The sequence below is a fragment of the Musa acuminata genome, chromosome BXJ1-5, assembly GCF_036884655.1.
Source record: "Musa acuminata AAA Group cultivar baxijiao chromosome BXJ1-5, Cavendish_Baxijiao_AAA, whole genome shotgun sequence".
Taxonomy (NCBI): domain Eukaryota; kingdom Viridiplantae; phylum Streptophyta; class Magnoliopsida; order Zingiberales; family Musaceae; genus Musa; species Musa acuminata.
In genome coordinates, this window is record NC_088331.1 from 46,438,614 (window position 1) to 46,454,955 (window position 16,342).

At 39.6% G+C, this 16,342-nt stretch overlaps 2 protein-coding genes across 7 annotated transcripts; one reads left to right on the plus strand and one right to left on the minus strand.

Annotated features, from left to right (window-relative positions):
- The first annotated feature begins 1,484 nt into the window (after positions 1-1,484).
- On the plus strand, positions 1,485-10,377 carry LOC135674670 (auxin response factor 6-like). Of its 6 annotated transcripts, none has more exons than XM_065184742.1 (15): positions 1,485-1,920; positions 2,681-2,803; positions 4,022-4,140; positions 4,317-4,412; positions 4,495-4,551; positions 4,640-4,795; positions 4,924-5,008; positions 6,369-6,459; positions 6,538-6,702; positions 6,772-6,894; positions 7,106-7,181; positions 7,285-7,432; positions 7,568-8,727; positions 9,335-9,525; positions 9,857-10,377. In XM_065184742.1, exons 2-15 carry the CDS (start codon positions 2,761-2,763, stop codon positions 10,053-10,055), a joined length of 2,709 nt encoding a protein of 902 aa, XP_065040814.1. In that variant the 5' UTR covers positions 1,485-1,920; positions 2,681-2,760; the 3' UTR covers positions 10,056-10,377. The 6 variants fall into 6 exon arrangements, with proteins under 6 accessions (XP_065040814.1, XP_065040817.1, XP_065040816.1 ...); XM_065184745.1 differs by having other exon boundaries at positions 4,028-4,140; XM_065184744.1 differs by having other exon boundaries at positions 2,686-2,803.
- Positions 10,378-10,920: 543 nt separating this feature from the next.
- LOC135674671 (uncharacterized) lies at positions 10,921-15,264 on the minus strand. Its single transcript, XM_065184749.1, has 6 exons — positions 15,110-15,264; positions 14,204-14,363; positions 13,351-14,079; positions 12,623-13,043; positions 11,724-11,805; positions 10,921-11,350 (listed from the first exon to the last, which is right to left on the minus strand). Exons 1-6 carry the CDS (start codon positions 15,137-15,139, stop codon positions 11,144-11,146), a joined length of 1,629 nt encoding a protein of 542 aa, XP_065040821.1. The 5' UTR covers positions 15,140-15,264; the 3' UTR covers positions 10,921-11,143.
- Between the last annotated feature and the right edge of the window lie 1,078 nt (positions 15,265-16,342).

The following is a 16,342-nucleotide window of genomic DNA, read 5'->3' on the forward strand; positions in this document are numbered from 1 at the left end:
AGAGAAATCAATGTGCAGATTCCATCTTATTTGTGGCCATCTTCCCATATTCAATGCAAATAATTGCATATCTGATGGCTGATCTTTTCCCACACACCATTAGGTTTACAGGAGATGATGAACATACACACAAAATTGTTCCTCGTAGTGGCTATACGATAGCCACAAAATCCATTATGCATCATTAATTTCAATCATTAAGATGAATCTATGCACAATTTCAATTAACATATCCACAAAGATACTTAATTACCAACGGGCTTTGCAACTCCACGAGATCGAGATAGGCCACAACGAGCCCTACCGATCTCAATAATATGGCATTCGATGCGAGGGAACGACGACCAATCATAAACCCTGCATTGCCGGCCAATGAAAGGCCATATGGTACAATGAGTGTCACATCAATATAAATTGAGAACATGTATGTATGTATGTGAATCTTATGTGTGCACATGCAGAAACACTATTTGGATTTTTTTTTGTATGAACAGTTGTGAAAAAGACCATGACAACTTGTTACAGTTGGAAGTTCAAATACATCACTAATATTTCAAGGAGAGTGTTTCTCTAAGAAGATAATTTTAGCATGAACAATAATAATTAATTATATTTGAAGGATGTTAGATGGTTGTGTTCAAACCAAATCATGCGAAATATATTATTTATTTATTTATTTAGGTATTTTATTGAAATTATTTTAATATTAAGTTTTTACCGCCGTTTCCTATATTCATTTTTACTTGGGTTTTCTTTTCACTTGACTAAAATACTCTCGTATTTTTTACTTGAATGATTTGAATATATATATATATATATATATTATTAAAAATATACTTAATTTTTATGATTAATTATTATAAAATTTTAAATATAGAAAATAGTATTAATCATCTTGAAATATAATTTTAAAATAATCGATATCACTTATTTCATTTTTTAAATAAAAATAATATATATGATCAAATCATTTTAGTAAAAGACTATGAATATTTTTATCCAAATAGAAAAAAAAATACTAAAATTGAATATGGGATGCCATCCAATAAAAAATAAATAATGATTTTTTTAAAAAAAATATAAAAGTAATTTTTTTAATATTTTAAAATTAGTTATTTAGAAATGAACGTAAATAAATAAATATTTTTTCTCCTACTTCTTCTTCTTCCTTAGAGGATAATATTGATAATACTGATATTATAAATAATAAATAAAATTTTATTATGTAAAAAGAAATTATTTTTTCTTTCTACTCGGAGGGATAATATGGAGGGAACGGTGACGGAGATATAAGATGACACGTCACGAAGGACGAAATAAAAGATCGTGAGAAAATAATAATAATAAAAATCATATTTATTTATTTATTTTAAATAAAAAAGATAAAATTAGTACAGAAATAAGCTTCAAATAAATAAAAAAAAGTAAACAAAAAGCGAAAAAGATAAAAAGAGGAGAAAAAAAAGAAGAAGCGTACTCTCTCTGCATCTCGCGCTTACTGTTTGTGTTATTATTGAAGCTTGAAACGAAGCGCCTCAAACGTTCTTATCGGAGCACTCGATCGAAGTGAGCGAGAGAGAGAGAGAGAGAGACAAAGCAGGGGGGCTCTCTGCCTTGGATTGCCGGAGGCGTCGCCGCGTGATGCTGGCTCTCCACCTTAAATGCACGGACCGCGCCTGAGATCCCGGAGCCCGGCGCTGGTCCGCCGCGGCGGGGAGCTGAGTTACCTAGGGTTCAAGATGAAACTCGTGAAGGGTTGGAACTCGCTCTAGGTTCTTCTGGGGAGCTCTGCGTTCGAGTTTTTCGGGAACCGAGCTGGCTCTTGCGGGTCGAGGCGGAGATCGGAGGGGGGATCGGCGTTTGTTGAAGAAAAGGAGCTGCTTTTTGGTGCTGGTTTGGCTTGGGAAGGGAGTTCCTGAGGTGAGATGTTGGGGGACTTCCTACTTCCTACTTCCTTCTTCCTCTTTGGGGATTCCTTCTCGAATTCTTGGGTTCTAGCGAGATTTTTACGGATTTCAGCTGGTTTTTGAGGTTCTGGGAGATTTCCTTCGAATTGAAGCTCGAGTTTGAGTAGGATTTTTGAGCTTTTGCGGGATCGATTTCTTCGTTGGTAGGATTTCAGATTGGTCGGTTGGGTTGAGATGGCTGCTGGATTTTTTCTCTTTTATCTGATTTGTGGCGCGTCGGCTTCATTTTTTTCGTCTTACAACTGTTGTTGTTAGTTGAACAATAAAGAAAGGTTTTTTGCTTGGAATTATGATAAGCTGACGCATATCAACATCTATGTTTTGAGAGTTTTGACCTTGCTTGCGGCTCAGATTCTTTTTCTTAAAGTTTAAAGTTATCTCTCGATCTTCAAGTTACAACAGAGTTAAATAATGGAACTGATTACGCTGGAGGAGAACATTTTCTGCAGTAGAGTTGGCTTTGGGTGAATTATATCTAATGTCTCTTTGGGTTTTATAATTTTTTTTGCACGTATTTTCCATATTACACGGATTCTACATGAATTAATGGATTAAGGTTTTGGCCGGTTTGATAATAATAATAACAAGGGAGCGTGTTATGCAGAACGAAATATAAGAAAAATAGATTTTTTTTTTTGTGTTGTCTGAAAGAGAAAGACCAATTTTTTGTTGCGAAAGCATCTTAACTCAAATTTCTTGTTTATGTTCTGAAGAGAAGGTGCTACTTTCAGTCCTAGGCTTGACTGTCTTGTGGTTTTCGGATTCTGCAAGCTTCTTCTAGTAAGTACATAAGATGAGGCTCTCATCCTCGGGTCCGGGCAATCAGCAACAAGAAGGTGAGGTCTTTGTCCTTTTTTTTTTCTTTTTTTTTTTTTCTGTTTGGCTAAGAATTTTCTGTTTTGGAAGGTATATTATTGTCGGAAACTTCATGTACTTTTGTATAGTTAAATCGTTGTTTCTGATGACTCATCTGTGGTTGGTTCTGTTTGCTTCACTTTCCCATCGTGGTGTTCTGCATCAGTTTTTTGGCCTTAAATTGTGCATCAATCACAAATTGAGTTCCTGCTGTCCAACTTTTCCTTTTTATGTCCTGCCAAATGCTTGAAACTGTGCTCATTGTTTGCTGGCTTGCACGAGCTACTACTACAGTCATATGAGGCTTGATCTTGGGCATCTTGGAAGGTGTAACATGAATCTGCAGCATTTCTAATTTCTGTTGTCAGGCTAAAAGCCACAAATCGAATGCTTCATTGATCTTGAATTTATTATAAAATTCAATGCAACATGCATAGAATATGACCTGATTCAATTGTTCTTTGGTGATTATTATTTTGGCTCCATATGGATATGTTGCCGAACATGTGGAGTTTCACAATTTATTAATTTATCACTCTGTTTTTCTCCCCAGAACATTTGTGGGACCAAGCTTTTCTAAATTCCAAATTAGAGTAATTTCTTTTAGAACATTAAATATGTATTCTGCTTACTCCTTAAACCATCTATTTAGGTAAATTCAGGCAAGACTCCAAACTACCTTGCACGTATAAAAATTGGTCTGGTTGAGAGGATTTATACAGTGGCATACATCACGCTTGCCTTCAGCCTTCCTGTGTGATAGACTACACACTCTAGGTGCTGGAACTGGATTTTGTTCTCCGTCTTCATTTCTTGGCTTTTATAATCATAGAAATGTTACTAGAATAGTTCTGCAATGGTGAGCTGTTAAGGAGGCAAGCCTATTTTATGAGTTTTCTCTAGATTATTAAACCTCAACTTTTCATGTTAGGCTTCTTTTGTAACATGCTTCATGTGTTCAATAGATAATGGATTTTGTAAGCTTGTAGTTAACAGATCTTGTGTTAGTCTTCTTATGAATCATGTTTGCAAAAGAACGAAACCAAACAAATAGATGTAAGCAGTAGTGTGCATGTCTCTTCCAAATGGCAAAGGAGTTATTCTCTAGTCACTCTGTTTGCTGCAAAGTTGACTCTCAGCATTATTTTCCACTTCTTTCTTTGCTCTCATTCTGGTAATTGTTAATTATGTGGCATTAGATACAGAAGAACAAGTTTGTCTAAATTCAGAGTTATGGCATGCTTGTGCTGGACCACTAGTTTCATTGCCTCCTGTTGGAAGCCGGGTGGTATATTTCCCACAGGGCCATAGTGAGCAGGTCAGCTATTTTACTTAATTTCTAAATTGTTGCGAGGCAGTAAGCAATACAGTAATCTTCTATTGCTCTGAATCCAACTTCTTGAGAGTTATTTGATGAGCAATTTAGTTTATAGTGCTTGGAACATGTCATATTTTATTCTTCAAGGCATGCTTTAATGAAGGTTATCTGTGCAGGTGGCTGCATCAACAAACAAGGAAATTGATTCCCTCCCCAGCTACCCAAGCTTACCTCCTCAGCTGGTTTGTCAGCTGCATAATGTTACTATGCATGTAAGTTCATCTGGATATTTGTCAGTGTTTCTTGTCTAATATGGTGATCATTTGCTTATTCATAAATGTGCATTGTCTATAGGCAGATGTAGAGACGGATGAAGTTTATGCCCTGATGACGTTGCAGCCATTAAGCCTAGTAATGAACTTTCTCTTTTCACTCATTGCCTTATTATTATGCTGACACTTGGATGTTCTGATTGCATACCTTTGCATGATGTCTGCAGCTAGAGCAGAAGGATCCTTATCTACCTGCTGAATTGGGTATGCCAAGCAAACAACCAACAAATTATTTCTGTAAGACATTAACCGCAAGTGACACCAGTACGCATGGTGGATTCTCTGTTCCTCGTCGAGCAGCAGAAAAAGTGTTCCCTCCGCTGGTAGATTTTGCTTGCTAGGACAAGTTTGAATTGGCATTCAATTTCACAGAATAAATGGCCATTCTTTTTGGATTTAGACAGAAAATATCCTGATTCTTTTATCCTTATTTGGCTGTGTTGCTCCGCAGGACTTTTCACAGCAGCCTCCTGCACAAGAGTTGACTGCAAAGGACCTCCATGGTAATGAGTGGAAGTTTCGCCACATCTTCCGAGGTATTTGTTAGCAGTATCTTTAGTATCTTACCGTGTGAATCATGATTCATAAACTGTCCCATGCTCTACAGCATTAGGCTGACATTTTGCATTGAACTAATCCTCTGCAAATGTTGTGGGTAAAGTTGCGAGATCTTAAAGTCTTTGTTACTCTCTGCTTCAGAACCTTAAGTTGGTTTACCATTGAGAAAGATTGGACTTAAGGTTTCCTTATTTTAATATTAAAAGCTTTCATCTTGTGAGAAAGTTGCTTTTATGAGAGATTTGGCACTAATATAGGGACAATACTACCGTGGGAAGTGGCTTTTAGAATAATTTTGAAGAGAGCAATTACGGCAAGTTGGAACAATAGTTGAGAAGACGCTGAGGGTAAATTATCTTGGTTGACTCAGACGTGTTGCAGATGCCATATTGTGCAGTCACAGCGAGTGAATCTACTGATGGGAGTTCCACTACAGAATAGGAAAATCAAAATTGATAAAATCAGTGCTGGAATGGAATAAAAATAATAGTCAATGTAGGATTTGGTCCTTGTTGGTATAGCCCAGTTGGTAAATGATGTTACAAGAATTGCAGCCCTAAAATATGATACTATGTTGTTTGTTTTGAAGTGGGTGTCATAAATGATATGATCTGTGGGTTTAGTTGTAATCAGCCTATTGTTGGCAGTGACCAGATCCCGACAGCCTATGTTCTGTGTTAGGAACGTCCAGATTATTTGATGCCAATTTATATTGCTTAAATATTATTTGTGCATGGTAATGGAATCAAATTCCAGCTTTTTGGCGAGCATTTGCTTAATAGCAAGGAGTGCTTGTTAATCACTTGGTGGACCTGACTTACCTTTTCTGTCATTGAACAGGACAGATGCATGATAAGTGTTAATGTGTTATTTCTTTGACTTTCTGCTAGGTTATCTAAGATAGGGCCATTATATAGACAAAGATGTGACTCCAATACCAAGCTACCCAATTTCATTTGCTGAACGGGCTTCAAGTTTAAGTTCCATTTTCTGTTGGGTTTTGTGATTATTGCTTAATAGGAATCGATGTCCAAATGCCCAAGTGGAATGAGTTGCCTCAGTCTAGCTGTGAAAAATATAATTACTTTTGTCCATGTTTAAGTCTGTCATCTCTTCATGTTTCAGTTTTGTGAGCAGATAAGTGCTAAAGTTGAATTAACAATGTTCTATTGCATAATGATGTCATTACATGTACTACATATGGTTCTAAACAAGAGCTTCCATATTCTGTGAATTCTTGTACCTCATAGACATCTTCCGACAGCCATTTTTAGACTGGGCTAGCATGACTGACATGATTGATTACTCACTAAGGATGTGATTATTCTCCTCATGCAGGTCAGCCAAAGAGGCATCTCCTTACAACAGGCTGGAGTGTTTTTGTGAGTGCAAAGAGACTTGTTGCAGGGGATTCTGTACTTTTTATATGGTACTATTACTAATAACTTTTTTGGGCATTGTTAATGGCTTCTTTTGATCTAAATACTAGAAGTTTTTGTTTCAATAGGAATGATAACAATCAGTTACTTCTGGGAATTCGGCGTGCTAACAGACCGCAAACAGTTATGCCTTCATCTGTTCTGTCTAGTGACAGCATGCACATAGGGCTTCTCGCTGCAGCTGCTCATGCTGCTGCTACAAACAGCCGATTTACTATATTTTATAACCCAAGGTAAATATGGCATCTCAGATATCTTTGTTACTTTGGTTGGCTGATTAATGTGATACCATATCCTTTCAGGGCAAGCCCTTCTGAATTTGTTATCCCACTAGCTAAGTATGTTAAGGCAGTTTATCACACCCGTGTTTCTGTGGGTATGCGTTTCCGGATGCTTTTTGAGACAGAAGAGTCAAGTGTTCGACGGTAGGTTTGTGTTTATTCCTGTCTCTTATCCATTTTGGTTGTTGAGCATTTTATTTGTAGTTGCACTTGCACACTCAAGTGTGAGACTTCTTTGTTGATAATCTTTTCCTGTTCCCTTTGTTGTTCCAACATGCAGAAGGTTTTGCTTGGTCCATCTCTTTTGGCATTTAATAAGATTCCAATTGATGATACTTTCTTCATTCATAAACAGATATATGGGCACAATTACTGGGATCAGTGATATTGACCCTGTCCATTGGCCAAATTCACATTGGCGTTCCGTGAAAGTAATTTCTTTTGCAATGTCCAATTTTACTGATCAGAAGAATTCCCCTTCTGAATTTAAAGAATATAGTTTTCCAGGCTAAAGTTCTGTTTTTTCTTTTGTAGGTTGGCTGGGATGAGTCAACAGCCGGACAGAGGCAGCCCAGGGTGTCACTTTGGGAAATTGAGCCTCTAACAACCTTTCCAATGTATCCGACATCTTTTCCTTTCAGGCTCAAGCGCCCATGGCCTACTGGATTGCCTTCCCTCCATGGTATACATTATGATTTTGAGCAAAAACAATTACAGCACTAAATTTTTTCAGCTATATTAATTATTCATGGATGAAACCTTTCTTTTTTCTAGTACACTACCATTCATCTTCTTACTAGTACTTCCAATTATTTAGGTGGAAAGGATGATGGTATCTCTCTCAATTTACCTCAGATGTTGTTCCAAAATGGTGGAAATACAGGATTTCAGTCGCTGAATTTTCAGGACATCAGTGTCACGCCTTGGATGCGGCCAAGGTTGGATAATCCGGTACTTTCTCTGCAGCCTGACATGTACCAGACAATGGCTGTAGCAGGACAGAAAATGAGGATTGTGGACACTACAAAAAATGTATCACCTGGAATGCTGCAATTCCAGCAAACTCAGAACATAACTAGCAGAACTTCTCCTATAGTACCAGGTCAGGTTCTACAGCATGGCCATTCTCAAACTCCACAAACCTTTCTTCAGAATCTTCAAGTAAACCAGGTGCAAGACCAGTCTCGATCTGAATTTCTTCAGCATCAGTTGCAGCACGGATGCTCATTTGGTGAGCAGCAGCAGGTACCACGACAGCATCAAACACAAATTCAACAGCAGAAAATTTTATCTAATCATCAGAAAGTTCCTGATGGAGTATCAGCCTTGTCTCAACTTCTTTCTGTGTCACAATCTTCATCAACCACATTGCAGAATATTTCCTCATTTTCCCAGCCACAGAACTTTCCTGACTCCAATGGTAACTCTGTCTCAACAGCTAGTGCCTCCCCCCTGCATAATATTTTGCATCAGTTGTCTCCAGAGGAAGCATCAAATCTACTTAGTTGGCCAAGAGGCAACCAAATTGTGACTTCTAGTTCCACATCCTCAAAGCGAATGGCAATTGCATCAATGATTCCATCTGAAGTTAAGTGCATGATGCCTCAGGTGGAACAACTAGGTGCATCACAACCTGCCATTTCTCAGCATTCTGTGATATTACCACCATTTCCCGGAAGACAGTATGTGGTGGATCAAGATGGCAATATGGATGGTCAGAACCATCTGTTGTTTGGTGTTAACATAGACTCATCATCACTTCTAGTGCAGAATGGCATGTCAAACCTAGGCCATCTTAGCAATGAGACTGATTCAATGAACATGCACTATGCTGCTAGCAATCTTGTGGGTTCCTCGGGAAATGATTTTGGACTGAACCAAGCATTTACTGTTTCTAATGGTTTAGAGCAACCAGGACTTTTGCAGGCTCCTGGGAACATGGATTCGTTGAACCAATCCAGTGGAACCTTTGTCAAGGTTAGTGATTTATTCCTCACTGAGCTCAAGTTGATTCCATCTCTCTGGTCTGGATCTATTTTATGATGGAACTGACTTGAAAATTTTACATTTCTGAAAGTTTAAGAACAATGCTCTAGAATTGGATTTGACATCTAATGAATACCAGATATATTGATTTTTTTTTTTCATTTTTTGTTGAAAATAATGGACAACAAACACTCCCATAGTGTTAGTTACTTGCTCGAATTGAATATCAATAATTAGTATGGTCATTTTGGGATTATCCTTGTCCCTGTATGCTTGCATGTTTTTTTGGTAGGATTCCTATTTTGTTTAGTTGCTTTTCAAAGCAATCAAGAATTGATTTGTTGCTTCATTGTTTAGTGGATTTACTTTCAATCATTTTTTTACAAGAGATTTGGTGCCTAGTTAAACATTCTTGTATAGAAGTGAATGATCGATGATTATCCACTACAGAGACTTGAAGAGTAGTATTAACAAGTTATCCAACTCTTCCATAAGTTACTTAACATGATTAGAACATGAATTGCCAATTGAACCAACATTCTCTATCTCCTTTATGTATGCTACACTGCCAGCTGATCAGTTTAGTTTGTAACCGCAGGTTTATAAATCAGGGTCTTGTGGAAGGTCACTGGACATCACCAAGTTTAGCAGTTACCATGAGCTGCGTAGTGAGCTTGGGCGTTTATTTGGCCTAGAAGGCCAGTTGGAAGACCCTTTGAGATCAGGCTGGCAGCTTGTATTTGTTGACAGGGAGAATGATATTCTTCTTGTTGGCGACGATCCCTGGCAGTAAGTCAATCCTGATCTCATTTCCTTTCATATTTTATGTTCGTAGTCAGTTTCACCAAATTCTCTCTTATCATTTTTCTCTATCTGCACGCACGCATGCGTGGATCTTGTACCACTTAATATGTGTTGCGTTTTCTCAGAATTTACGCTGCTTCATTGGTGTCTCCAACCAAGAACAGTTCATCTTTTTTTGTTTCAAATTTATCGGCTAGAAGCACATAGATTGAAGTTGAGGAACTTGATATTAACCATAAGAATTTAAGATTGTTGTTTGATTTGATATTTCATGAATGCTTCTTTGATGCTTTTACGATTGTTCTGCCTCCTCCAGGGAGTTTGTGAATAACGTATGGTGCATAAAGATACTTATGCGGCAGGAAGTGCAGCAGATGGGCAAGCCAAGTGCAGATTTCCTCAACACAGCTCACAGTAAAAGGCTTCCGAGCAATAGCTGTGATGAGTACATCACCCGGCAGGATTCAAGAAGCCTAAGCACCGTGACTGCATCTGTGGGGACATTGGAATACTGAAAACGAACCTTGAAGTCTTCACAGCTCATTACCATCTGTTTAATCCTACCTTTCGCTGCAGTTTCTCATCTTAGATGCGCAAATCAGGTGTGAGCAAGCTAAGCTTAATGTATCCATGTCTAGTACCTGTATCATATGATATCTTCTCATAATACCGGTATATGCTTCCGGTGCTTGTTTATGTAGAACTATGTAGGTTTGTTTGTAGTAATTGATTCCTGATTTGAGTGTTAGAACAAGCTTCTTGCTCTTCTAGTTTCAGATATTTCTGACCTTGAGACATATTTTTGTTGCGTAATTAATAGGTTCCAAATTCTGAGTCTGCTTATGAATGTCTTCTGCACAGTGATATAATGGATTGAAATTATTGATAGACAATTTGGTTGAGCTATAAAAACACCTGTTACATTATTACTTCATGATTTGTCATTCCTCTTTTCTCTCACATCATGTGTATATATATATATATATATATATATATATATATATATATATACACACATCCAGAAATTTCCATGTCAGTCCTTTTCATTGCGAAAGTGAATCATAGATTTGGATTCAGTTCTGGTGCTGTGTCGATCTTGACACTTTGAAATGGAGACCACCATCTTGAGTGAGGGTGATAGGGTTCTGCACATAAAGCACCACCATGTGGTCTCCATTGATTACCACTCACCATCGCCATGGCATCTTCCGTCACCTTTCATCTGTATATGGTGATTCCCCTGTCCCTTTCGTATCCATGGCTGGGGCCTCAGATCTCATCGCTGCTTTTGACCACTTTGTGCTCCAAAAGTATCTTTCCCACTCTCTTCTGCTGCATCACTGCACTTTGATGCCATGGGAAAGTAGAAACAACACAGGGTTTTGATCAGATGGGCGAGCTCTAAACTATTTGAATGGGGTGTTTGGCCAACAAGCCAATCAAACTGGAGATGAACTACAAGAAGGCAAGAATACAGTGATGGTCTTAGTGATTACCCATGTACATGAGACACTTTATCTATATAAGAACAGGGGAAATTTTCTGCGCCGTCATCACGGCAATGCTGCTTTGATAGATTAGATCTGTGAGGGTCTGATGGAATCTAAGAGAACCCACCACAGCATAAGTAATTTGGCGAAGGAATTTGTCCAGTTCGGCGTATGTGCTCAGCCTTGTGAGCTGTTCTGGATGCTTGCTTATTCATCCGGGCTTGAGCAGCTGCTTGTTTCTCGTCCACCTGCCGCCGTGTCATAGCTAGCTTTTCCGCCATCTTCTCGAGGGCGCGAGCTCTAACTCGTTCTGCTTTGGCCTGTTGCGTTTCTTGAAAGAATTCATGTCGACATATTTGTAAAGCAAGAGGACATATTTCTGCTTGCAGAGCAATAATATAAAGAGCCAAAGAACCATCTCGCTGAGTATGCATGCCAAGTTCATCAGTTTGATGTTCATTTGGTCACACTCTACTCTTTTCTAGTTGTTGGAAATTTCATGCTTCTTTAAGAACTTGAAGTTATGGGAATTAAAATGTTGTTTTTCTACTCAACAAGATTAGTTGGCATTAAACTTGTTGCACCATGTTTGTAAAATTATCAGATTTCAGATGCCACAGATGAGCAGAGTGTTGCGAAAATAATAAAAAGCATCAGCAGAAAAAAGTAAAAGAAAAGTAAAAAGAAAAGTACCTCAATACTCTTCGTTTTAGCTTCAATTTTCGCTTTCCAACGACACTCCCATGCTTGGATCTTGACTTCTTCACGTTTGTATCTGAAGAACACAGCATTACATGCAAAAAAACCAAAATAACTAGACACCATCAGGTAGCAATTCATGTGCAACAACACTTGGTTTCAGGTGAAGGCTTGGACTGAGCAATTTTCAGAGCATTCTTTACAAGGATTCTGTCATTTATTCTTCCCACACCATTGCATGAGTTTCTTAGAAGCTCAATGGGTTCTAAAGAAGCTCAATGCCAGACCTTATAAGAGACAATTCTTTAATTGGCACCTATTCATATGAAGAACTCTTTAAATTGCATTTCCAAGGATTGGCTGCATACTCCCCTTTTTTGCTGGTTTGTGCAAAGAATCATAAAATTTATTTAGGCCTTGACAAACTATGTGAATCTCAGATGACTCATCTTATGTGTTCAATATACACAGGAAAATGCAATCTGAAGTGACATATGGACCATTTTATTTACCAGCAAGTGCTTAACAGTCTAAGATGGTGTCTTGTTGAGGTGCACCTAACAAAGTGAAACTTCATAAGCAGCAGTTTAGTGAACCACATTGTATCAGAAACTATACTCTCAACACCATTCTTGCTGGCATCGATATCGGCCTACTAAAGTTTCTTTCCCACGACGTTTGTGCCAAGAAATGGCGGTGTCAGCAATCATCATATTGTTTTTTTAGTATAGATTTGTTCTTAAAGCCTAAAAGAAGCATAAATTCGTAAAAACAAATGATCAGAAATAGCAGAGTGCCAACTCCTCAGCCTCTATAATAACCGTTATTGGTTGGAAGCATCATCATCAGTTCTCTCAAAGCAGCAAATGTATAACAAGTTTCAAGCTTAGTACCTGGCCATATGCTTAGTGTTCTCAGCTTCCTCCCATGCTGCAGCACAGGCTTTGTATTCCTTCTCTGTTGGATCAGCAACAAGAGCTTTCGGTGAGGGAGAACATTGTTCTACCTCTTCTTTACTAGCCCAGGAAGCGATGTTCATCTTTCCTAGTTGTATGCCAAGGGCCGCTATTTCTCTTCTTATTTTCAGCCGCATTTCTCTCTCAGTCAATTTATCTTTGCCACCTTTAGTTTCGGAATCTTGTTCTGTGTCCTTCATCTCCTCGGTAGACAACTGTGAAGCTACTCCTTGTCTCGGAGTTGATGGCAAAGAAGAAATGGAGCTTCGAGTGGGTGTTATTGATCCAAGTGGAGTAGGTACCGGAGTCATTTCCGTACCTATGTCTCTCATTGACACAGACTGCATAGGTGGAACAACTGCAAGATAGAAGTATTCAGATGTATCTAAACCGATGGAAAAAAAGCAGAAAACAAACAACAACTGAAGATGCTGACAAGAAATTCTGCATATCTCATCAATTCTTATTTGGCAGCATGTTGACTTTTCATCCAGTTTAAGAAACTGTCTTTCACATAGTGAAGAGTCTTCTTATGAGGACACTCGTTAAAATTCAGTATTCATACTCATGACAGTGAAAGATTACATTGCAACAATCAGATATAGCAAAAGCTTCAACAATCTTAAAGGCGAAATTGTTGCATTCGACATGTCCAATGAGCATACCTGTCGGTTCGCTGGCATGCCTTTTCATTATTGAAAACTCTTGATGATTTACGTCTTCTCCGGATCTGGAACAGCTCCCAGAAGTACCACTATAAGGTGAAGAATCGACAGATTCAACAGCTTTGTTGTTCGACGCATGAGGAACAAAAGAGAACTTCTCTACCACATCCTGTGAAGCAGTTTGGTTGAATTCATTCCTCATGCTATCCAGAGCCTGGACAACTGACGCCTTATGTTCTGCAATTGTGGAATCCGTCTCAAGCCTGCACAAAGAACTTGTTTGATGGCTCCCCTGTTTCTGTGCAGGAGTCTTCTTCTTGACACTTGGGCTTGCTATTTGTCGATTTATTATCCATTTTTCCGCATCATTCCACTTTGATGGAACATGCCCAGAAAAGAGGCCTAGAGATGGCTGTTGAATTATTCTCTCGACGCGATGAAATTCAAAGCTAGAGACAGTGTCATTCCTGCTGTGGAGACAGTTGCCACCCCCTTCATCAAGAGTCCTTACTGGGTGTATGATGCTCAAGTTGCTGTTTAAATAAGCTTGATGGGGAGCACTTCTGCAGTAATCCTGCTTGATACAACTGGTGTTAATCTTTTCGTTTGACAGCGATCGATTAACGCTATCGAAACTTGAAGACTCTTTATCATGTAACCCTGTGGCAGAAGCATCTGAATTTGCAATATTCTCAGGTCTTAAATCCCCTTTAAAGTCCTTAGAGCTTTCTGTCATCAAGATCAAAAGCATCATCATCGACATTGAGACAACTTCAAGATATGTATGTGTGCATAATATACATAAGTAGCAATCATACAAAGATGAATACTGAAGGAGGTAATTTTCACTGACCTTCGTTGTCGATATCGCCTACTAGTAAGTTGTTCCTTGCAGACTTCATGTCCTCATTCTTGGATGGAGACATCTTTGCCGAATTGCTCCCTCCCTTTCTTGCGCTGTTACGATGCCCAAGTAGTTTCATCCTCAATTTAGTTGGAGAAAGCAATCCAATCTGCAGTCGTAAGAGAAGGCTACAATTCAAGCTTCTGTCTTCAGAAAACGAAGAACTAGATGCTTGACATAATGCAACAACGTAAATTTCACAGATATCCCCCACTGTAAGCAATCAGTAAGATGTAAAGGAAGCATCCCATTTTAAGATCTTGTGAGGAGATACTTCTCTTGCAGCTTGTTGCTGTTGCCGAGCATTTGTTGTCATAGCATATATGGAAAAAATAGCTCGAATTAATCAAACTTAACATGCTATTAACATTGTTGTGATGAAAATTGTAAGCAACATCATTAAGAGCAGTACACGAAGATTACAAGAAATCATAAGAGAAATAGTCTGCAAGGAAAAAAGAAAGAAAATCCTACAATCCAACAACCAAAAGCACGCAAAGCAACCAAGAACCATTCGAGATAAGATTTATATAATACTCGCCTTCGGTTCACGAACATAACTATGTATCGAAATCAAGCCCATCGGAGTTTGAACAAAATCTACATATAACCTGCCAATTGATTGCAGAAAAATATATACAAAATCCACTGCAACTGATCACGAAACTAACATTTCTCACACTGCACATTTTATGGGGAAAGAACGAATCAATCTAATAGTAACATCCACATAATGAACACAAAAACAAATCAAGACAAAGGGAAAACGCAAAAGCTGTGAACTTTGAGAAGAAGAACAACGAAAGCTTCGATCTTGAGCAATAGTTCGTATGACGCGGGCGGCAGAGTTCGTACCTGCACTTTGCGAATCCTCTCATACTCCATGGCCGTGCTGCGAGAAAGACAGAGCGAGCGAGCGGTGAGGCTGTGTTCTATGTAGGCCGGCAGGGGTGCCAAGCGAGTCCGAGAGTCGGCGATGTTTTCAAATCCTCGCGAGTTATTTCCGGGCACCTCGTGCGTTGGACCTGACACGCACGCGTCCCGCGTGTCTTGGCCGAGCGTTGAAACGCAGAACTGCCGTTGTCAAAGAAACCGGCAGGCGGGGCCCCCAGTGGGCCCGACGCAGCTGACCATTGGAATACTACGCTTTCGTGGTTGGACGCTCGGCCGAGACACACTGGCCGCTCCACTTCACCTTCTTCGTTTCTGCCTCACCTTGGTAGTTGCACGAGTCGTGTCCGTTGGGGAAAGCGGACGAGAAATGTCACGCTTTCCTCCCTCTCCATTACTTTTGCTCTGCCGGCCTCATCCTCTTCGTTGCCTCTGGTCATCACCACCGTTGATCATCCATCTTCCGTAACTCTACCATCAGCATTTAAAACATGTATCTGCCGGCCAATGAGAACACGCCTCGTTCTGCCATTCCCTTCTTCGCCGGTCGGTGACTCGGGCCCAACTCAGTGTTGTCCACACATTTGATCCAGGGCGACCGCGAGTCAAAGCCATTGAAGTCCTCCGGTCCCGCAATTGATCGCGCCGGGATCCACACTCCGTCGACGGTTTGGCGCAAACGCGGTCAAACGATTCACACCCGAGCCGACTCACCCGAACGCGAGCCGCTACCCCGATTCCTCGCCGAGTCTTACCGAGTACGACTACTCCGCTTCGGGCCTCTCAAACCTTCCCCTTTATAATGTGGTCAAACGTGTTTCCCAACACCAAAAAGCCACCCGTCCCCGTTCCTGTTTCAGAGCACGCGACAGTCCGTGTCAGGCTCCGGCACCGGCAACTCACACGGATACATGTGATAAGGTTTAGACTCATCATTGGCACGTGGCCCTTTGTTCTCGGCGTCACCAACATGGTAACATGGGTCAATCATCTCACTAATTAGACCGGGTGGGCCGAACTGGCTCACCATGGGCCGGCCCACGAGATGCCGCTCGACCCGGCTCATTAAATTTGAATTCGAAAAATAATAGAAATAATTTGAAATATTCCTAAATATATATATATATAAATTACATACCTTCTTTTTCCATCTTCCCGTCTCCCGCTTTCTTCCTTGCGGCGAGCAACACCGGCGGC

Excerpts from the sequence above, each read along its gene's own strand:
- LOC135674671 (XM_065184749.1), bottom strand. The coding sequence starts at position 15,139 with ATGGAGTATGAGAGGATTCGCAAAGTGCAG. Across the intron at positions 14,364-15,109 it reads AGAGGATTCGCAAAGTGCAG|ATTGGATTGCTTTCTCCAAC; the intron begins GTACGAACTCTG and ends TTACGACTGCAG. Across the intron at positions 13,044-13,350 it reads GCATGCCAGCGAACCGACAG|TTGTTCCACCTATGCAGTCT; the intron begins GTATGCTCATTG and ends TCTATCTTGCAG.
- LOC135674670 (XM_065184742.1), top strand. The coding sequence starts at position 2,761 with ATGAGGCTCTCATCCTCGGGTCCGGGCAATCAGCAACAAGAAG. Across the intron at positions 4,552-4,639 it reads CGTTGCAGCCATTAAGCCTA|CTAGAGCAGAAGGATCCTTA; the intron begins GTAATGAACTTT and ends TGATGTCTGCAG. Across the intron at positions 4,796-4,923 it reads AAAAAGTGTTCCCTCCGCTG|GACTTTTCACAGCAGCCTCC; the intron begins GTAGATTTTGCT and ends GTTGCTCCGCAG.